A 22,808-nucleotide genomic window follows, 5' to 3' on the forward strand; every position below is an offset into this window, starting at 1 on the left:
CCATCACATGCTATGAAGTCTTGGATTAAAACCTAAATTTAAGGATTTGCTCCAATACACAGAGATCATTCTAGAAGTAACAGATTATTTTCTGTGATTGTTAGCCGAGGGTGACACTGATCCACCTCAAGCACCATTAAAAGCTGATGAAGTACAAGCAGTACTTTAAGTGGTAAGATGGGCTTTAACTGGTAACAAGCTGAATAGAACCTGCAAAAGTGCTAGAAATACTAGTATGACACCACTATTGCTTCCACATCTGCTAGGGTGGGGGGGAATAACAAACTTCAATTATTTGAGAACTAATCCCTAAAACCTGAAATGAAGATACCTTGCTAAAATATTTCACACAGGATTATTGATCACCTGTTACATGAGAAGGAAGAGTTCAGGATTGGCATATTCTGCTCTGATGCTCCGTGGTTTAGAGGTTGGCAAGCAACATCAATATATAGACAAACCATTAAGACAAACTCAACATCAATATTTTGATTAAAACATTGCATATGAATTCCTTGGATTTCCTGGGCTCATATTACATTCTGCTTTTGCCTGAAGAATGCTGATTTGGGAACTAAACCTTCCACTTAACTCATTTGTTGATCTGAATGATCACAAAATAAATTAGTCCTAAAGCAAAGGAAATGATTAAGCTAGAACTTTGGAAGAAAACTAATTCAAGCAAAAGAGAAAGTCAACATAATTTCTCAAAACTCTAATCCCATCATTAAAATAAGCATTTAAATAGCACAGTAAAATAGCATCAGGCAATATGCAGCTATAACATTGTTATTTGAAAGTTGCACAACCTGAGCTAGCACTGGTGTTACATCAATATTCTAGCATTACACAGGACACCAATCTTTTCCATAGCCTGGCATCACTCTAGCAAGCCCCCATTATCATTCTGTCCCCTCTTCCCTGTGCTCTCAGCCTGCCCAGCTTCTTCCAAGAATTGACACAGTGCTTTAGTGCAGGACTTTACCCATTTTACTAGGGAGCTGGAGGAAGGCCACATTCCCCTTTCTCCTGCAGTCATACAGGGTCAGTGAACCTGCAGGAAGGCACGAACAAGAACAGTACTGGAGCAAGATGTCCGAATCATACGGACCTAGAGCACAGAGGAGCAGCAGTCACTAACACTTATTTTGTGTTACAATTTTATTATGTAAAAAAAGTCCCCATAAGGCAAGTTTCAGCCTCACCATTTTTTTTTTTTTTCTTCTTTCTCAAAAGTTATAAGCGGTCATTTGTACCATAGGTTAGTGAAGCATCCACGCCAGCCACCAGAGGATTTACGCTTGCCCAACAAGCTTTTAGATGACTTTGATAAGGGAGATAATTTCCAGGGTTTTTTGCCCTACATAATCATTGTCTACTATTAAAGTTTCCTCAGAGCCACAATGCACTGTTTTTAATTGCAAAAAGATTGTTTCATACAACCATGAAACTGTATGGTTAACACGCATGCGTTTGTGGATCAGTTGCAAAACCAACAGTATAAAGGCAACTGCAGAAACTTAGGACACTTCAGGATCAAAATGATTACAAGAACAGAAGCATGAGGCATTGCAAGAGCTTTTTTTTTCTCCTCCATACAAGATGAGTAAGAAAGAAGCAAACAAAGAAATTGAGTAATCTCAGTCCCACATCTCCATAAGTTCAAGAACAGCTAACAGAGAACTCCAAATATACCACAAGACAGTAGATACATTTGGAAGATGAACCAAGAAGCAGTTACTGTGAGAAAATGAACCACCGAGAATCCGTTAGGAAGAAAAACAATAAGTTGACATTCCATCTGAGCAGTAAGACAACGCATTATTCAAAACAGGAGACAAACTGCATTAAATCAACTTTATTATGTTACCAAAGTTTGACAATAAAATATTCAAAAATCTATTGAACACATTCATACACAAAAAGAGCATATAAAATGCTAGGTCTCAGAATATGTTCCATACAAAATACTGTTAAGTGTAGAGCAGCAAAGTCATTGCCAAACATTCCCTGAATTTAAGAGGGCCTTGAACACACTGTGCTCCAAGAACTACCTTAATACCAAACATTCCTTCCTTTGGTCTGTAAGTCCTTTGCAATTATTGCTAGTTATTGAAGCCTTCTGTTTTTAAACAGAATCACACAGTGACTCTGAACCTCTTCAGAAGTATTACAATGACAGCTGAAGGCTTCTTCAGCATTTTCTATACATTTTGTCAAAAATAAGAAATACATTTGGTCCTCACGGCTGTTTTTGGTTTCTGAAAACATCCCAAAGAATAAAACCAAGTAAAAATTATCGAGACATGATCGATATATGTTAGGTATAACAAAGGTATGTCAGTAAAATCAAACATTTCAACTGTGCAGTGTGGCAATGCACCTGAGTTACTCCTCTTAAGTACCACATTCTCCTCTCCTTAAAGATTTATTTCTTCAGACCTCCTTCCCCACAAGACTCTAGTATGCTCAAGTGCATATGGCTCTAGCAGACCTGTAATAGTAATGCTAAATACTCTTGCCTTGTAGAGAAGCATGCCGTAGTGAGTAAGCACTTCAACATGCTGAGTGAAGTGGTTCAGTTACAACAAGTAGAATAATGTAGTTTACTTGCTGCATTCACTTCTCAGTGAGAACTCCATCCTAACATGCAAGAAGCTGGAAATGAAAGGGCTGAAGATGATTTGGTAGAAAAATCAAAACTTCTGGACATAAAACAGAACTATAGCCTGCAGAACCATCACAACCAGTCAAAATCTCACCAGAAGCACCGTGCTTGCTCTAACATGGTCATTAGAGCTCAGGTACTCATGTTCTTGCACAACAGGTTTTCTAGTGACAAACAGAAGAAAAAAAAAAAAAAAAAAAAACAAAAACCAATGCAGCCCTGAAAAATTTCCAGCTTCATTTTACCAGGTTAACTAACACAAGTTTATTTAAATAGGCACAGTCTAGGGCTAGTCTAATGGAAAGCTGGTTTACAAATCTTTAGGTTAAAAGATAGAGTCTTTTAAAAGACTAAAAGATCCTTTTCCCCTCCCCCCCCCCCCCTTTTGGGGCACAAAAAAATAGTATTAAAAGTAGTAGTAAATTTTAAAATATTTTAAAAGAGCATCTTTTGGATTCATGTATTTTGGAACTGCAAATTAAAAAGAAAGAAAAAAAAAAAAAAAAACCAAAAAAAACACCCTGAAGCTAAACTCTTGCTATGAGACTAAAAATGCCACCAATTAATGGGCAAGGATCTAAACGAAGCTTAGAAACATTCTCCAAATCAGGTTAGGAACTGTTTACCTACATTTCTCATTTTTCCAGACCTTGATGCCCATGTTGGTATCCTGCAATACAGCCTCCAGCTCCACTCATTCCAGTGCTTATTAACAGGCATTCTACTTCAGCAAGAAATACAGATTGTGATAAACTGTCTTCTGTAATTTCTTTCTGTTGTAAAACAGTAACATAGCAATTTATTCAGAAATTGAGTCAGACCACAGGAAGAGCTTTATCACCTCTGAGCAGTCTTGGAACACAAGCCTGAAGCTTATTCAGCTGACAGCCCTGCATAAAATAGAACACTTAGCCAAAGGACTTTTTGTGGGGTTTTTGTTGGTTTTTGAGCTTGGGGTTTGGGTGTTTTCCATTTTTTTCCATTTCAACAGTTATCAATTACAAATGGATTGGGGCAACTCAGTACTTACTCTGGAAATAGGCAATATTGCTGCTGAACTGTAGGTTCCTGGCAAAGCCAGGACAAGATAAATGTTTAATTAAACAACAAAAAAAAAAAAAAAAAAAAAAAAAAAAATCAGGAAAACGCGTACTCGCCCTCAACAAAACTAACAGGGAATATGCAGGGGTAAAATGAAGCTACATAAGTGAGTTAAAGCCTAAGAAGATATTTAGCTTATCCATGACCCTAGTTCAAGTTGTTCTAGATTTACAAGTAATTTCTGAATTAAAACTTAAAGCCTTAAATCTGCCTCCTGTGCCAAAATGTTTGCATTCTACAGTTACAAGAGTTCAAGCCTGTCATTTCAACACATCTTACTGATACGTTTAATGGCAGCAAACATTTTATGCACACTACCAAAATAGTTAAACACTTCACCCTTTATACAACTTCAGTTTCTGCAATGAACCCTCAATAGTTCTGATGAGTTTCTGAAACTCTTAAAACATTTTTTTTTGGAGGACCTAGCATTTTGAAAGCATTCCAAATTGTGTTTTCAGAAAGCTAAGTGCAATCTAACTGGGTGACTGGTTTCAAAGCAAGCAAAAGAAAACTCTTCGAGTGAAAGTATTTCTCCAGCAGGACTTCTGTAATCAAAGTTGCAAATATGATGGCCTTTAGACTATCATTTATGTGCAGTTCAGAGTTGAATTTTCTTCTTAAACATTTAGTAAAACAATACTGTAGGAAGTTAGAGTTGCATGTTCAGCAATTTATAGAAACATCTAAGTAACAGCATATCCCAACTTCTTGAAACAGCAATAACGGAACTTGTAATCTATGGGAAATTATTTTAGTCTTAAAGCATAGTTTCTTTTCAGCTGAATGCAATGTTGATCCAATCACTACTTGGCCAGTAACTGGAACAGAGCTTAAGTATTTGACTGAGAACAAGGTTTATACTTTACACTGTAAAGCTTCCTTTCCCCACTCCATTTCACACAGTTCATTTTTCTTTTTGAATTAATGCCCACCATCCATGACCATTTCCACTACAGGAGTTCGTTTTTCACCCAGAAATGCAATTTTGCACTGTATAAATTGTTTGCCAGTATTCAATTAGCTTTAATTAATGTGCTACTCAACACCACTACAGTAACTGCAAATACCAACCACTGTTTAGCTTCTTTCCCTCACTGATAAATAAAGCACAAGGTGAGAATTCCTCAGACTCCAGATTGTAGGTAATCAGGTTCTAGAAGTTGATAAGCAAACAATTCCTCTTTTTTTAAAAAAAAGGTACTTAAGAAGCTTCAAGTAATTCACACCCCTACCTCTTTTCCCCAAAAGCTGTAATAAAAGAAAAACCAGATTATCACAAAGGTAGTACAGTACCAGGTAGACCTCTTCCCTGTCTTACCTAGTAGATATGCACAGTTACAAACTAAGGTACTGGGAACTGTGGATCAGAATATGCAAGACCCTTTAAAAAGTTTACTGTGCTTCCCTATTTATTAATATCATTCCCTTGTTTCATGGGCATCTCAAATTGCAACGCTTCCTAGCCCTCCCACTCTAAACCCTGCAAAGACCATACAAAGGAACTCAGGTATCTATGTTTCTATGTAGTATGTGCAAGGGGCTGCACAATCTCCAAATAAAAATCTGTGTGAATATTGGACACAACACCAGAGGCACCAAAATGCATATTTGACCGAATTTGCAGAATGTGAAGATACCATGAAGCATCAAACACAAATCAGAGACAAACAATCATTTAGGACACCAAATAACTTCTTGAACACAGCCTTAAAAAAAAAAAAAAAAAAAAAACACTAAATAAATAATTCAAATATCTAAATATCAAGGGACTAAAAGGCATTTTCTCATATTTAAGGGAAGGCATCACAGGTGAGGAAAATAACTGTCAACACAAGGTATCACAAATCAAAAAGCAGCTTTTTCACATAGGAGATAGTAGTATCATTGGATAGCATTTGAATATGCTCATTTCCTGAAAGCTCAAATATCACCACTTCCTGTTTTTGCATGTCCACCCACTTTTGACATTGCAAGGCACTCTGCAAGTTTACTGTACCGTCCCCATCGCTGTAAAGAATCTTGGGTTCTTTGTCAGGAAAACTTTCATAATGGAAGGAATCAGGTGTTTCCACGCCAGTACCATAAAGACAGTGTATACGCACACCAGGTGGTGTCATCTGGTAGACCAGGTGTTCAGTGTCTTGTCTCATGAGCCAGCCATCTTCAAAATTGATGTCCCTGTAGAATTTCTGGTAATCCCGAAGAGTGTAGTTAGCTGTAGGTGTGCTTACAAAGACCTTATCTGGAGGCCATGTGTAGTTGTAGGGGAGCATCCAATTTGTGGAAACTGCTGATCTCTGCTGGTCTCTGATCTTGAGTGAACTGATAACAGGTATTCTATTATTGTCACCTTAAGAAAAAAAAAATGGAATTTCATTATACACAAAGCAAAGCATGAATCTCAACCAGCAGCAGTTACTACCACTCACAGCGATAATATGAATAAAAAGAATATTCCCTTTGCTTACAGTGACAATGAGTTCTTCCTCATTTATAATTGGCTTGATAATTAAGTTGTGCAAACTAACTTCTCGTAACTTACAAATTTAAATACAAGTTGATGAATGAATGACTGACAAACCAAGAACACTGCTGCCTTTCCAATATGCTCCTTTTTATAGCAGAAAATATTTCCTATACGAGCAAAGTATGAAAACAGTTTTTATTAGGCATTATCTATATAATTTTCAAGTTTTGTCTTAAATGCTCTTCTGGAAATGTGTTTTACAGTGATTCTGGTACCTAGATCATATTTTTGCTGAAAGAATAGATAAACACTACTATCCACACGCATGTAAGAACTCATGAAGAGACTTTATAGGCTTAACCAAGTTTTTAAAGTTTTGCAGCTTCAAAACAAGCAGAGCAGCAATATTTTATTCAGGATAGTTATAAAAATTACTATATGGTTTATCATTTGGCCTAGTGTTTTACCAGTTTATGCACTCCCTGTGTAACAAAACCTACCAGAACATGTCTTCCATTGAAAGAAAACAGCAGACTCTTAATAGTTACCTAAAGATAACTGTCATGAAAGGAAACAGAAGCAAAGCAAGTATTACTGGCTCTGCTTACACTATCAAGTAATAACACTTCACTGAATGACCAATTCACTTTCTTTGCGTAGCACTTCGACAAAAGAAGAGTTAGAGCTTGTTAGCTTCTGGTGGGAACCACCGAAAATCGCCAGTATCAGCATTTTCCAGTCAGCATTTCAAGACAGCTAAAATACTTGTGTTGCTCAGAACACGTGTTCTCTAATGTAGCACTAATATTTTCTAGCAACCCTAGCAACCTGAACTACATCTTTGCTGTTGGGGGAACAGACAAAACAGACAAATTCTTGAAAGACCAGTTGATAACTACTATACTTGGGAAATGTTTTCAAGTTGGCCAAGCTTTTCCAAGGCGTTATATTTTCTTAACGTAATCTAAATCTAGAGAGCTAGAGCTTATTATCAGTAAAGGTCTTAAACTATCCGATACCCTGTAAACCACAAAATTGTTACATTTTACCAAATTAAGACTTACTCTTATTACAGAACCAGTGTTTGACCAAAACATTGCAAGAATTTTTCATAGCAGTTTGTTCCAGAGATGGCTCATACTAACACATTGACTAAGTTATAATTTATATGCATCCTCCTTCATATTTTAAGCATTGCTCTTGCATCTTCACAAAATTAAAAGCTGTTTAATAGATGGCAGATATAGTCATTACTAGAAAAATTTGGGAAAAAAAAAAAAGAGCCCTGAGACATCCAAGTTCATTTTCATGGTGACTGTCTGATCAGACCTCTTTTGGATTATCACAATGGCTAGCACACCTCAGTTCTTTTATCAGCTGAACCTTAAGTCAGATTTTCCATTATTAGGTCCAGGTGGTTACAAGCATGTAGAGAACCAGGTCAACCACACCGTAAAAAATGAAATACTGAAACCAAAACTGCTATTCTTGGACCACCACCAATGTATATTTTTCAGTTCCATAAGGTGGCACTATTGCTTCAGCAAGGAGACCTAAAGCACGGCCTTTAATGCCATCTCCAGGAAGACTATATAGAGACATTGCTAGTATAACTCTGAAACAGATAAAAAGGAAGCTCAAAAAAGCACTGCAGTAATCACAAAGGTCCTGGAAAATGTGTTTCATATTACTGTGTGGTACAAATACTTAACTGTGCACACTCACCACTAAGCTACTGAATATTGCCTGGCAGTTTTCAGCAAAGAAAGCTCTAGTTCTGAACTGAACAATGAAAGGAATCTGTACAAAAAATTTATTTCCAGTAGAATAATCAAACATGCCTTCTCTTACAGAACTGTTACAAAATGCTTATCAAATCCTTTACTTTTCTCTGAAGTGCAGAAGTACTGTATGGCCAAGACCATGCTTAAGTCAGCAGGCCCAACACTCATCGCTGTAATAGTGAACACAATTTTAGGTTTAAGGAAAACACTGCTAGCTTCTCAAGTTGACAAAAAAAAAACAATGAACCAAACCACCAGTGAACTTTGTGTCTTTGCTTGCTGTAGTGGGCAGAACATCCTTACTTTATTGGCACAGGAACTGTAGTGATGTAAGTATTGATCCTGCAGAGCACATGAATGAGTAGCACAAAGTATCACAGAAGATCTGGAGAAAATAATTCCACCTGTGTACTATTTACCACTTCGATAACACATCTGTGGATTTGACATTAAGTTCCTAGCTATTACCATATTATGAACAGGCATCAGAGCAGAAAGAATGCATTCATAGCTTGCCTTCTCTTTCCTGCAGCAATGCAGTGTTTTTCTTTAAATCAATAATTCTGCATACTAACATCCTGATAGTGTCACTTTTAGCAATTCGTTAATAGACTAATGCAGTCAAGTGTTAATGCCTGATGGTGGTGATTTACTACAGATATTTGAGACAGAACTAGACTAAAAATGTGCATTCTGATACGGTCTTCTGCCAGTTGAACTTTCCTACATGATTCCTAAGTTTCTGCTCTAAAACATGGAGTTTAGTACAACAGACATACAGATTAAAAGATGACTAAATTTTAGTAGAAGTTGAACAAATCATTATGCATTTGTATAGCTAGCTACTTTGAATAAGATGCATTATAAAGGATAAACAAGATATGAAGCACAGAAGTTTAATCCAACAGATCTGGGACTGTGGAATTTTATGAATGCGATATTAACATTGCTTGCTTCCTGCACGCAAGCTTGTCAGACAAAGCCTGTGGGAAGAAGGAAATCAATTTTTACAGTGCCATTACGATAGATTTAATGTATAACTCAATACAAACATCCAGTTTACGTTTTCTAATTAGTAACTGAGTTGTGCACTACTATTCAGAATCAAATGTCTTTGCTAAGCAAAGTATTCTTTGCTCTGTCCACGCATGGCTGGCTCTTGCTGTGTGTTGTGCATTTTGATGAAGTCCAGTTTTTAATGTCAGCTTTGTTTAGAAAGAAGATAGTGATATCTAAAGCTAACAAGTCAGAAACAAGCTTAAAAAGCAAGCCAGAAGCATCATGAACTAAATGCCAAAGCACATGAAATAATTATGGTATCACATGATAGAGTAAATTAACTTTTTTCATCACTCATTCACAGTTACTTAGTGAAAAACGTTATGCTTCTTCATTCAGTTTTTTTAAGTCCCAGGCATATCCAGTATGCTAAACCCAAGATCTCAGAGATTCACTTTCCTCACCTGTAGTTATAACTTTAGACAGGCATTCATGCAGCAGGCACTACTTCACCACCATGTCTACAAGTTTCCCTTAATGTTAACCTCAAGCAGCTGTGTGATCCTTAATCAAAGGAGACTACTGAATGTTCTATAGTCCTTGTTAGTTTTGCAACGCTGAACAGAAAGCAATCAGGCTGTATGCGGAAGTGACAGAAATAGAAGACACCAGGCCAAACAGCAGATGACACAACAATCCGCTGAAAAGAGGTGAGGAGAGGTCAAGAGGGAACACAGCTCCTGGTTAAGGGACATAAAAAAATTCAGTCCACTCCCATGAACATAAAGAATGACAGTCTGGTCACAGGGCTTGAAACATCAAGTTGCCATTCCTTATGAAAAAAATATTTTTAACTTCACGGTATCTTAAACTCTCACCCTCTAGTCTTACTGTCAACAGTCTAGTTAGTATCTTGCACTGCTAATACATTGCAAGCCATCTAATTACCTACCTGAAGCCAGCACACGGAGTGTTTTAGCCACTCCTCCCCATGGAGCGCCTAATGACACATAATCCTTTATGTACTTGTCTTTCCAATCCTGAGACTGATGGTTGAGAAAGTAGAGGGTGTACATATTACCCATACTGTGGGCAATTAAGACAACAGGACTTCCATACTGCTCATACATTAACTCTATCATCTTGCGAAGGGCCACAAAATAGTCTTCATTCTCATCTAAAGTAAACATACATGGGTTACACAGTTATAATTATTAATTGTGAATGCTGAACTTTAACACAATTCTTTAAGAGGATATTTTTTTCAAACTGTCTGTGGAATTAAGAATGCAGGGCTTCAAAATTCCAGTATTAAACAGGAAGGGTGGGTGTATTTATGGGGATGTGTTTTGGTGGTGTGTTTTTCTTGTTTTGGTTTTAAGCAAGTCTTAAGTAGCAGGTTGTTTAAAGCAAAAAAAAAAGAAACCACACCACAGAGCTTTCATCTGGGTCCAGGGGTACTCAGGCCCCAAGAAGTAGTCAAAAATAAGTTTTTAAGTATAATTGTACAGGTAGGATAGGAGAAGAGACCCAAAACATTATTTGCTGGCTGGGAGAGTCAACATTTTGTTCAAGTCACAATGTGTTATTTACTTGGTGCCTTTCGCCAGTCATAAGGTGCTCCTCTTACGTCTTCATCACGCATGTAGCCCCAATCTACTAGGCTCTGCACCAGCATATAAAAGTAGCTGCCTGTAGACAGAGAAAAAGAACAGTGAAAACACTGGCATTAGAAGTAGCCATCAGACACTATCATGAAACAAACCAAGTTCTGGAGGCATTATCTCTGGTACCATATATACAAACATTAAAGCTGTAGTCTTAATGTTTGACAATCTAGAAAGCTGCATATTAAGCAAAACAAGTTATGCTTGCTCACTCCCCGAAAGTGAGAGAATACCATTATTAACAATTCTTACTAGTTAGCTGATCTATCAAACAAATGTTGCAGCAAAGTGTGGTATATACAGAATGGATAAATTTTCCTCAGCAGGAATGTTTCTTACCCCTGAACTGTAAGGAATACACCTCAGAAGTTACTACATTAGAGTCCTAGCTTTTGTTTATCGCAAATTAACTTCAGGTAGTGTATGAAATACATACATAGAGTTGGCCTGGACTTCACCAACATTAATGCCTGCAAACAAATTCTTACAGTGTACCAGAGGGCAAAATTCTGGAAGCTACTCCAATACTATTTTTTTATCTATCAGGTAGTAGACTAAGACTTAAGTGACGAACATAATGCTTTAATAGCAAAGGGAAACATTTGCAGACTAGATATTGTTATATATTTAGAGATATTACATATTACCAACTTGGACACATAGGCTTTAAGTATTACCACAATTAAACATATCTGGTAACAGCTCAGAAAAATTAAGTATCAGAACATCCTATTGAATATGATAGCCATATATAAATTTTGAGCAGAACCTCAGTCTTGAATGCTTATGATAAAGTCCCTGAAACTAACAGAGGCAATTTTAAATATGGCCCTGTTCTAGTTATAAGAGTCATCTAGTGAAGACCATTAAGCACATGACTACCCTTTTGGAGCTTTCTCCCTAAAGAAGAAATCCATGCTATGAAGCACATGAAACTCAGTGCATTACTGACTATTAAGTTAAGTCTTCAGCCACAGCTAACAACTCACAAAAGCTTCAGATTAAGCGTTTTCTAAAAGATTATTTCTACAAAGAAATTGAACAAAACACCCCTGCAAACACGTTAATGCAGAAATCTTTTGCAGCACACATGTAATTATACAATTATAGTGACACTAACAAATGACAGGGAACTGCAGACTGTGGTACCATATCTCCCAAGCCCATTAACTCATTTCTAAGGCCAAAAAACATCTTACTCAGAACCAAACTGAAATTAAGTGGTTTTATTTTGGTTTTGCATGTCAAGCTTCAGTCACAGAATTCCCTACTCAACCCATTGCATTTTCCGAAGGTGTCTGTCTTCAAAGTACCTACTCAAGTTTCATCCAGAGGACTTAAATTTGGCACAAAACTAAATAACATGGAATCTTCTTTTCTCGATCTATCTGGCCAAACAACAGTCAAAACAATATAATGCAATGAAGACACTTAAAAGCAGAGTGAGCAACGTGCTACCCCCTACTACAAAAAAAAAAAAAAACCCACGTTTTTCTACTTCTAAACAAAACTGTAATTTGAAATCACATTTCAGTAGCTTCCTGTATATAAAGACACACTAGAAAAATCCTACATGTGACAAAGCACTTCAGACACAGCTTGTACATACCAACGCTCCTTTTACTTGGGTCAAGGAACTCTAGAGAAAATGTCTGCCCAAAACCCGGAACTCTGATATCCACTCCATCTGGTGGTTCTGTAATCTTACTTGTTCGATTATATACCAGCCTTGGCGGGGGAGGGAGGGAGGGGTTGGGAAGAGAAAGAAAAACATTTAACATGTCATATTACCACATGACAGCTCTCAACTACTCTTACATTATGAGTGCAGTAACAAGAACTTTAAGTGCTATTACCCAGAAGAAAAAAATATGCAGACATGATAAGAGCACTCTTAATGGCTATGATGTTATGCCATCAAGCAGTTATTTAAATTAGTTTAATGCTTTATATGTAGAATCTGAAGTTTGTCTTCTCTGTAAAACTGAGTATACAGAATGGTGTCTGACAACTTTAGAATATAAGCTACTGTATATAGTTCTATACCATTTCACTTTGCATCAAGCCACATAACGGAGAAAACTTGTCAAGAACATAAGAATGTGGCAGTAGAAGATAAACTGCCTGTAAAAATCAGACAGCAGAAAAATTTTCCTAGAAAAAAAATAATTTCTGGTTAACTAGAACACCCATACCAGCATAAGGGAGTACTTGATATTTCTTGACTAATAACAATTAGTACCTCAGGAAACTCATCCATGTATTGAGTGTTTTGTAGATTTTTTTCAAATCAATTGGAATCTGGAGCACTGGGTCAGGGTTGGTTTTTTTTTAATTGTTGCTGTTGGGGTTTTGTTTGTTTTTAATACCATAGCAATACAACTGCCATTTCTGAATGCAAGTTTTCACCCCTAGATATAGTCTCAGAATCTTAACTGATACTCAAATCTCCATACACCAAAAGTCCTCTAACCTCTAAGGCACAGATAATAGCAAGACTTTAAGCAGAAGTACAACTTCACAACAGCTCAGGATATTCACATTAGAGTAACATGCCAGTATATTTTTCATTTGCAGAAGCTAAATAATACTTGTTTTCCTAGAGATATTTATGATTTTTACAAGAACATTGATGAAGCAGATCGAACAGGGAAATAGTCTGGAAGCTTTAAATTAGGTAATATTTTAAAAGAAAATAATTCTGGAAAGCCTTCCAGACTGACCTTGAAGGACCCCATGTGTCTCAGCTGCCTGTCAGACTGCTTGCTAATGACACACTGCCCACTAATGACACACTGCCAGCAAAACTACAAGCTCACATTCCTCCAGCCTGTCCCCTCTGAACTGCCCAATGTACCTTCTTTCCCCTTGCCTCATCAAAAAAGCAGAATATGTTCTGCTTTAGATAAACCTACAGAGGTATCTGATAAATGCCCAAACCAACACTGCGTAACTCTTAGGAAAAGAAGTGGAAGAAACTAGGAGATTCTCTCGCTTTTCATCAGAGATGAACAGCTACCTCAGATGCAACAGCACCACATCTTCTGATTCATCCTGTTACTCTACCTAGCAGAATTCCAAATCATTTCTCTCACTGGTCTTGAATCAGAAAATAAAGTTTAAGGCAGCTATTCTTGCATGTCAGTCTAAGGAAAGGAGATGACTGCAAAGAGCAACATTTGTGGTCTTACCTGATATTATCAATCCAGCAGTCAATGATGACAGGCAGAAGCAATTCTAAATTCAGCCAGAGTGTAAAATAACTGTCTGTCTTCTTAGAGCAGAGATAGTGCACTACTGATGGCTTATCTAACTTGGCTTCCAACTGATTACCTAAGTCTCCTGGAACTGAAAGACATAAAAACAAGACACTTAAAATTAGAACGTATAGCCTTTTACATTAGAATATACACATCTTAATACTGTAGCCCTCCTATACAGTATCACTTCATCCAGAGATACCATTAAGTTTTGTAACTGGATAAAAAAATATTACATAAAAACAAAGTACTGCATGCACATTTTCCACTGAAAATATTTAGATTTTCAAAAATCAGTAGCTGGGGAACGACCATGTAAGATAATTCTGGATCAACAGCTCATAACTTCAAAGAGCAGATTATATAGGAACAGGCCATGCTAGGCCATGGGTATGAAAAACAGATGGTCTCAGATGTTACCAAAATTTTCTGTATTTTAAAGTGCAAACTGAATCTTTCTGAAATCATTTTCTTCTTCAGATTATTACAACTGCACATGCAAGTTTTTCTATTCTCTTTAAAGAGTTGCCTGCAAACTACCAATTTGACATTAAAGAAAAATGTGAGAAGTGAAAGCAGCTATGTTTTTTATATTCACTTCACCTCCAACCGCACTTTGCTACAGAAGATTTAGTTGGCTAACATAATCCAGATTCATGTCTTACATTCAGGTTTGGATGCAACAACAATTTTGATTTTCACTTTTTGTTTTTTGATACGTTACATCAGTAATACTTGGAGGGAAAGATCTCATATTTGCCCCTTGAAGTGCACTGTTCTTAAGGCACATACTAAATGCCAGTATTCCTTTTATTTTATTTTCCTTTATTTTAAACACTAGATGGAGACAGGAATATTATTTTTCAATTAGAATTAAGCTTAAAAAAATGCTCTTGTAATTTTCAGCAGCAAGTTCCCAGAGAAGCTTCTTACATTTTGTTATGTTTAATCATTTATTCCTCAAGAACCAGGAAGTCAAGGATACTTCAGTAACTGAAAATATTCTCTATATTAGATAAATTTAGGAGTTAGGCACTTAAGGGTTCCCCTCTGCTCCTTTCAGCTCCACACCCCATCACCTTTTTGGGGTGTGCATAACTATCCTGTTCACTTGTCAATGTTTAATTATGAAGTTTTTTAATACAGGCTTACCATTGTTTTAGTTTTTTCCCCACTTCAGTAAATTATTTAATCAAAACTGTTTAAGTTCTGTAAAGCACTGATACATAGCAATGGTTTAAAGATGTAATATCTTTTAGTGGCACACTTAATTTAACCGGAAAGCCAGATATGCTTTCAGAGTAACACTTATTGCAGAACTGAAAAAGGACAGAACTTCAGACTATAGACCTGGACAACCACACTCTGGCAACCTTCAACCACTGCACGTTATGCCACACCAGAAAAGATATACCTCAGGATTTCTTTATTAACTACCCCTACTTTCTCATTAGCTTTTTAGTGCTTTTCTTTCTGTAGTCTTAAGTGAAACGTCAAAAGACCCAGTAGCTGACTACAGTTTACTTCAGGTCATATTTCAAGGACTCTGACATACTGGAAAGCATAGTAAGGAAGATTATAGTATTGCATCACACCCTAGAAAGTTTACTGAAGTTCAGTCTTGTAACCTCACAAAACGCTGCTTAGTTATTGCTTATAAGACTATAAGGCAACAGCTTGTTCCCGTCTCGTGCCTGTGCTGTATCAGTGCTTTTAATTAGAAGAGGGACAGAATGTAATTCTATTTATATCAATCATTCATGGCTAGGCAGTTTCAGCAGCAGACCTGTCAAGGACAGAACAGGTTGATTTTGTCTTCAGTTTCAATGCAAAACAGCGGAAAAGAGTGACATTCTGTCCATGCAAAACAAAGTAAGAGAGTGACATTCAGTTCTACCCTGAAATGTAATTTCCTTGGGTAAAAATCAAGTTCTTCCAGCAAAGACACCTTTCAAAGACTTAGACAAACATCTGGAGTATCAGAGTTTTAAGAACTTGCTGAGGTTTCCAAACAGCACTCAAATAATCGTAAGCACTCCCACTTAGAGTAGAAAGACTCATAACTGAAGAATTTTAAGATTATAATCAAAATACATTTATCAACAAGAGTACAGAAAGCAGGAAACTGTACAAAGTCTCGTTTGAACTTCATGGGCTGATCTTAGATTAACTGTAAATTTAATTTGGTTAAAATATTTTATCCTCAAGCTTCTTGGGGACAGAAGCTGTGCTCCTGTGTCCAATTCAGAGCAGAAGATGAGAAGCATTACACACTTATTTTTACTCAACAAATGATAAGTAACAGGTTGAAAAGTGGTGATTTTATGTAATCCTAAACAGATGATAAGGGGCAAGTCCCACCTGTGCCAAGATACTATACTGGCATTAAAAATTCTCATGTACAGGTGTAATGCCTGTTTGTTTATAAAGCAGGGATTAACAAAAAAAGGTTTTTCAGGTTTACATTTCCAATTAACAGTGAAAATGCTGATCACTGTAATTCACAACTCGTGTTTTAATTTTCTAATGTATATTATGCAAGAGGGTTCATGAAGCTATAGGGAACAGAGCACAAATTTTGATTTTTCAGATTATAGAAAGAAATATGCAAGATCTTCAGACCTCACCCCACACAATTTAACAGTGTTAATGATTTACATTTTGGCTGTAGAACTACTTAGTGGCTTTTTGATAAGTAACAGGTTTAAAAGAAGATCACATTGAAGATTAATTCTGCAAGATAAGGACATACCTTTCTGATTTTTATGTGATGGAATCTGAAAGCAGTAGAAAAACACATTTCCCTTTGCTTTCAAACCATCCACACAAAGCATCTGTGAGCAGAATAATCTGCAAGCAATTTTCCTCCTTATCTTCTCATCTACTGGTGTCTGTAGTTTCTAAGTAGTTTTGCTGGGAACGTTATAGAAAGTTCTTACTTGTTAAAGCCTGCAGAGAGACCCCATAAATGTACAAAACTGGCAAGTGAAGTTCTGCAAAATACATCAGCACTAGTTAAAACTGGATGTCCAAGAAAATATCTCAAGTTGTACCCTTGCTTCCCTAATTCGCAGTTGTGTAATACACATATTGACTTCTGAACGGCAACATCTGGAAATACAAGAATTCATATTCAGCAGAAAAAAAAAAGTGATTCCATCAAATTCGATGATTTATCAGTTCTAGCATATTCTCATTTTTCACAAAGACGGTAATCCCAACAGAACTCATCCCAATAAAACAATGAGCTCAATTCACTTCCAATACTGTAGTATCCTTGGCTGTCTTTTTTGCCTCAACTGTCCTGACAGAACTAGTAGATCTCCTTCTGGGAGGGGTTCTTGTTTGATTAAACTTTATGTAAAGCACATTTAAAGATTTGAGAGCTTAAAAGAGGTTACAGACTTTTCCCAAGTCTGGACACTACAATAACTAGCTTTAGGATACATTGATACTCCTGCCCATCGCTGTCCTTAAATCTTAATGACCAGTTCACAGTTCCCAGCAGACAATAAGCAAATTGCACCCTGAAGAGTGACTTGCCTTCATACTGCTCAGGAAATTAAGAGAGAAAAAAGAATATTCAACAGAAGCCATGAATAGGGGGATCTTTAATTTGGAAAAAATAAATTTCCCATATAATAACTGGGGGGGAAGCTGCCGTTTGTGTGGCAAATAGGCCATCAGTTAGTACTTTTTTTACTACTTTTATCTGAAATGCAAATACCTTTGGATATCTATCAACTACTGTAACTTTTTAACTGGTATAATTTCCTCAAATAACTGTCATCATCTTGGTTCTATTAATTAGCCTTCCTTCAAAATGAGCCAAGTTTTCTGGAAAATTAATTTTAAACTCTGACCACAGTTCTCTAATAAAATGTCTCAAAGTGGCTGACGGACTCAGTGATAGACTGACACAGAAAAGGCCTGTGTTTAAAATTAGGAACAAGAAAGCAAACAACTTCTCACATGATACTTATAGATACTTCAGATCACATGAGGCATCAACATTTAAATCACTCCTGATAGCTAGCTAGCTGACCATACAAACATGCACAGCTCCATTAGCACTCAGCAGGAATTCACCGACAAACCTCGTTTGCATGTAAATCAATTATTAACAAACTTCATTTAGGTGTCTTTCTAGAAAACTTTAGCCAAGTACCTAACAAATTGTTTGCAGAAGGTATCAGAACATTGATATAGTAATTGTGTCGAGTCAGCTCTACAAAGTAAAGAGGTAAGTGAATCCACCGTTGATCTTATAAGGACAGGCTATCAGCTCCCAAAATTGATAAAGACATGAGATAGTCCCTCAATAATCACTGCGTACTATGAGAAAATGAAGGAGGAAAAGCCGCAAAATAAAGGAACTTTGTATTGTGAGCCTTAGAAGACAAGTGTGCTGAATATATAACTTTTCCCCAGAAACACTTGGGAGAACTCCAAGACAGTCATCTTACATTTTAATAAGCATTGTGTCTTTGGTATCAAGCCTTCAGGCAGGACTCTGGAAGCAAGGTTTTGACTTTTACCTCGTGTTTCTTCTTCTCTAGTACCGCTATTATATGAATACCCTTTGATGCTTTGTTATTTAAATCTCAGGAAAAACTGAGCAATTGCATTGCAGTGTTTTGCTGTCAGTTACTATCCATGTCTGTTTGGTGCCTTGGTATGCACAAACAGTATCTTCAACTCCTGCTACTAAGGCACCATTTGATGATGTACAGACCAGTTTTAAAAATAATTCTAATGGAGTGGTGCTGCTCTCCACATTCCTTGCTCCAGCTCCTCTGTTAAGGTAATTCAACTGCAAAATTAATCACTTAATCCTCAACAGGTTGATTTTCTCATGCTTTAGCAAGACAAATGACTCCACAAAGTGGTCAGTAAGGAGGCACAAGGAAAGCTAAGGGACCACTAATGAGCTCTAAGATTGGCTTACAGAACCACACTGCACCTGAGCCAGTTAGAGGGCTTTACAAATCTGAGACCTCTTGCCACCACAACTATAGCCAGGAGTTACAAGGCTGTATTCGAGCAGCTCAGGTTTTCAGATTTGAGATTCTTATTTGCAGTGGTTTTGTTAGTACCTGAGGAGCAGAACCAAGTTTCCCATGTACAAGCAATGCCCCATATTTGCCAAATACTGCTCTACTTCCTCCTCTGTTACTTGGGTAAGCACAGCTTGCAACTGCTGCACTACCCCAAAAATCTGAGAGCAAGTTACACTGGGCCTTGTGACCATCACTGGCCTAACACATTTACGAAGTGATCATTATGTTTACAACATTCCTTTAAACAGCATTCCTTCCTTCTTTATTCCTTAAGATCAGATAGCCAACTTGCCATGCACAGAATAAGACCAAACTTGTTAACTCCCCTCTCTACTTAAAGAGTTTTATCTTCCAAACAGACCAAGAGTGAACACTTAGATCATGAGACCACATTTATCCTAAGATAAAAAGCATATTTAAAAACTGAACACATATGAACAATTAAGGATCTAGATACCAACCTGATAAATCAGGAGGACTGAGTCTGCATCCCCATCTTGTATGGGCTCCAAAGCCATCTCAGGCTTGTATAGGCCTACACAAGGCAACCTTACATACACCTCTCAATCCCCTTTTGCCCTTGTGATTCCAGTGCTGTGTGTTTTTTTTCTCCTCTCCCTAACACCTGTTAAGCCAGCACTTCGAATGCCTCCCTAAATGATTCTCCTAAACCCTTCTACCGTCCCCACAGCAGTAATTCCTAAAAAGCTTATCTTAACATGTCACATACGTAAGAAGGGTGAAGAACAGGTCATGAAAAGTTAACTAGAATCAAGATGAGAACACTTCATACTGAACCTGTGAGTGACCAACAGTTACTCCTTCCTCTCCTTTATTTGTTTGACCTTCACTGCCCACGTCATGTCTAACTGAAGCTAAGATCTTAGGGCAGGTGTTTTTACAGAGAGAGTCATTTCTATACATCAAAAACCCATGGTATTTTACAATAAGAAGTTACAGCAAATCATTCCTAAGAGTGCCTACATTCTCAAACATACAAACAACCCAGAAAAATTATTTATGTTAGAACACATCGAATCTTCACTTCTGCCAGACTGGGCAGCAGAAAACAGCACATTTTAAAACACAGACACTGACTAGAAGAGTAAGAGATTAAAGTTCTGTAGCATTTGATGAAAATTCACTTCAACAGCAACAAAGTCGGTGTTTTAAACCCCTCACTGATGAATGTGAGTGCTCAGCCATGCAATATTTACCAGAAGGTCTCTTAGGAAAACAAAATGTAGGTCAGCCACGGTTCTTACAAGCATCCTTCGGGAACATACATACTTACAGTAGATGCATCAGTATCTCTTTATCCCAATTGCTTTTAAATCTTCTTTGATTCCTTCATAGCTAGAGTTGACTATTGGATCAGCAACTAAAACACCATCACCTTTGTCATCAAGAAGTTTGCACTGGACTAAGCGCCAAAGCTCATTGCTAAAACCCAACATTACGGAGGGAAGAGGTGGGATACAAGATTGCTTCTGGCCTCCACAGGCAGAACTCAAAAGAACTTCTGCTCACGTTTTTACTCCCAGCCTCTTAGGACATCCTTTTGCAGTTTCTACTTCTATACCTACATCCTCTCAGTTAGTTCTGCCATCCATTAAGAACTGGGAATTTGTACATGGTGGTGCCGAGATACACGGCATCTTTAAAAGAGTTCTTACTTAACATTTGCCCTTTCATGTTTGTAACAACAGTATTAAAGTCAACAGCAGAGGCTAAATTATTATAAATAAATGGAACTTAAACTGAACAACATGCCACTGATTAATCTTTTTTTCCCAGTATTTTTTCCCATTTTCTCACTTCTTCCCCCTTTATCATCAAGGTTAATTTCATAAGAACATCGATCAGCTAATACATTTACAAAGCTAACTAGGCATTAATATCACCAAATGCACTTAATGTATGAGAATGCTTAAGAATTAGAATTTCAGTAGACAAGTTATTAAAACACTTAAAATTTATTTACTATTCTTATTAACAGATAGAAAAAGCATCTAACAAATATTACTTAGTAACTATTATATCAAGACTTTCCATATATTTGTTACAAGCTATTTTGTGTTAACAGGTGAAACCACAGGCCAGTAATCAATATTCATTTTTTACGTTGTGTGATGAAATAAGCCTACTACTTTTTGAATACTTGCAGTTTGACTGCTCTAACACCCACTCACTCCTCCTTCCACACCTGATTCCAACCTCTTTTATGAAAGGTTCGTATGGAGTAAAAACTTGGTAAGCGAGGAGCTGTTTTTCAGTTAGTGACCTAACAACGTCTTTCAGCGAGCCTTGTTTTCCCCACAGCCGCTGACAAGCGAAAGCACGCTGACCTTCTCGGCAGGTTTGTGCCCCCCCGTGATGCGAGCTGCCCGCTCCCCCCGCCCCGGGCCTGGATTCTTCGCTGTGGCGGCCGGGCCGCCCCCGCCGGGGCACCGTTACCGCTCGGTGCCCGGCGCCGGCGCCCCCCGTTCCCGCAGCGCCCGGGGCGCTCACAACGCGGGGCCGCTCGGCGAAACACCCCGGAGCCCCCGGGCGGCGGCGGGCGGGCGGGGCGCTCCCCGGGCCTCGCTGCGCCTCCCTGCCAGGGCTGCGACAGCCGAGCCAGCGGGCGCGCCCGGCGCCAGACCCCGCACCGCCGCCGCCCCCCGGCTCTTACCCAGCACCACGGGCGGCCCCGCGGGCCGGCGGCGCGGCAGGCACCCGCCGCCGGGGCAGAGCAGCAACAGCAGGAGGAAAGGGAGGCTGAGGAAGGGGCTCCCTCCCGAGCACGGGAGGAGCCTAGAGCCGGCCGGCGGGACCATCACCCCAGCGCATAACCCCGGGGCCGGGAAGCCGCCGCTCCGCTCCACCGGGGCTCCCCCGGAGTGCGGCCCCGCCGCCCGGCCCGGCCAGAAAAGAGGCGGCCCCGCCCCCTGCGCCTGGCCCCGCCCCGCCCCCCCACAGGCGTCCGCAGCCGATTGCGGAGAGCGCGAGCCGCCTCACGGCCCGGCCCCGCGCGCCCGCCGCTCCTCCCCTCAGCTCACCGCGCGGGGCCCGCTCCCCGCCCAAACCCCTGCCAATGTGGCGGCAGCCTTCCCCTCCCCTCGCCTTTCGGAGCGCCCCCCCGGCTGCCGCAGCGCCGGCCCCGCCCGTGTGAGGCGGAGCGGACAGGTAGGGCAGCCCGCAGGTCCGGGCTGAGGCCTCTGGGCCCGGCTGGCGGCACGCATTTAGGGAGGGAGGAGTGCCTTTGCCTCACGTTCCCACACCGACGGTTGTCTAATCGTGACGGTTTCTAAAAGTGAAGCAAGGGACGTTTGCTGCAAGACATAGGCATAAAGCTAGGTAGCGCATAAAGGGGCGTCGTCAGAATGGTTTAAGGAAACCCAGAAATACGTGGCAGAGCTGCGAATTTTAGTATTTCACAGCCAAGGGACTGGACATATGATATAAAAGCTCATGGGCATAGCAGTACTTCAGGCAACACCTGACAAACGTGGTGGCTAATTGGTACAGGGTATCGTTGAGGTCAGGCATTTGGCAATACTCAAAATCATTAAACCTTTATACATGTAACAAGAACAGCTAGACTTGTAATTACAGTAATTTAAAACTAGAAGGGATATAATCCTTTGTGCTTTGGCAACAGCAGTTAGTAGGAATTATGTGCTCAGTTTGAAGTACACGTCGTTTTGGGGGGGTGTCTGGTTGTGGAGCGGGAGGAGGAAGGGTATCCACAGAAGCAGAAACTAAACGGAGAAAAAAATGGTACTTGGAACCAGTGTAATCACATTTCATGATCAAT

At 38.9% G+C, this 22,808-nt stretch overlaps 1 protein-coding gene across 1 annotated transcript; it reads right to left on the minus strand.

Moving 5' to 3' along the window:
* Nucleotides 1-1,843: 1,843 nt before the first annotated feature.
* On the minus strand, nucleotides 1,844-21,917 carry PLA2G15 (phospholipase A2 group XV). The gene is made up of 6 exons (XM_042797720.1): nucleotides 21,684-21,917; nucleotides 13,881-14,037; nucleotides 12,299-12,417; nucleotides 10,616-10,714; nucleotides 9,975-10,199; nucleotides 1,844-6,122 (listed from the first exon to the last, which is right to left on the minus strand). The coding sequence occupies exons 1-6, from the start codon at nucleotides 21,826-21,828 to the stop codon at nucleotides 5,611-5,613; spliced, it is 1,257 nt and encodes a 418-aa protein (XP_042653654.1). The 5' UTR covers nucleotides 21,829-21,917; the 3' UTR covers nucleotides 1,844-5,610.
* Between the last annotated feature and the right edge of the window lie 891 nt (nucleotides 21,918-22,808).

Source organism: Tyto alba, unplaced genomic scaffold (genome assembly GCF_018691265.1).
Source record: "Tyto alba isolate M040663 unplaced genomic scaffold, T.alba_DEE_v4.0 Super-Scaffold_26, whole genome shotgun sequence".
Classification (NCBI taxonomy): domain Eukaryota; kingdom Metazoa; phylum Chordata; class Aves; order Strigiformes; family Tytonidae; genus Tyto; species Tyto alba.

Excerpts from the sequence above, each read along its gene's own strand:
- PLA2G15 (XM_042797720.1), bottom strand. The coding sequence starts at position 21,828 with ATGGTCCCGCCGGCCGGCTCTAGGCTCCTCCCGTGCTCGGGAGGGAGC. Across the intron at positions 10,715-12,298 it reads CCCAAGTAAAAGGAGCGTTG|GCAGCTACTTTTATATGCTG; the intron begins GTATGTACAAGC and ends CTCTGTCTACAG. Across the intron at positions 10,200-10,615 it reads TGACTGGCGAAAGGCACCAA|ATGAGAATGAAGACTATTTT; the intron begins GTAAATAACACA and ends TGTTTACTTTAG.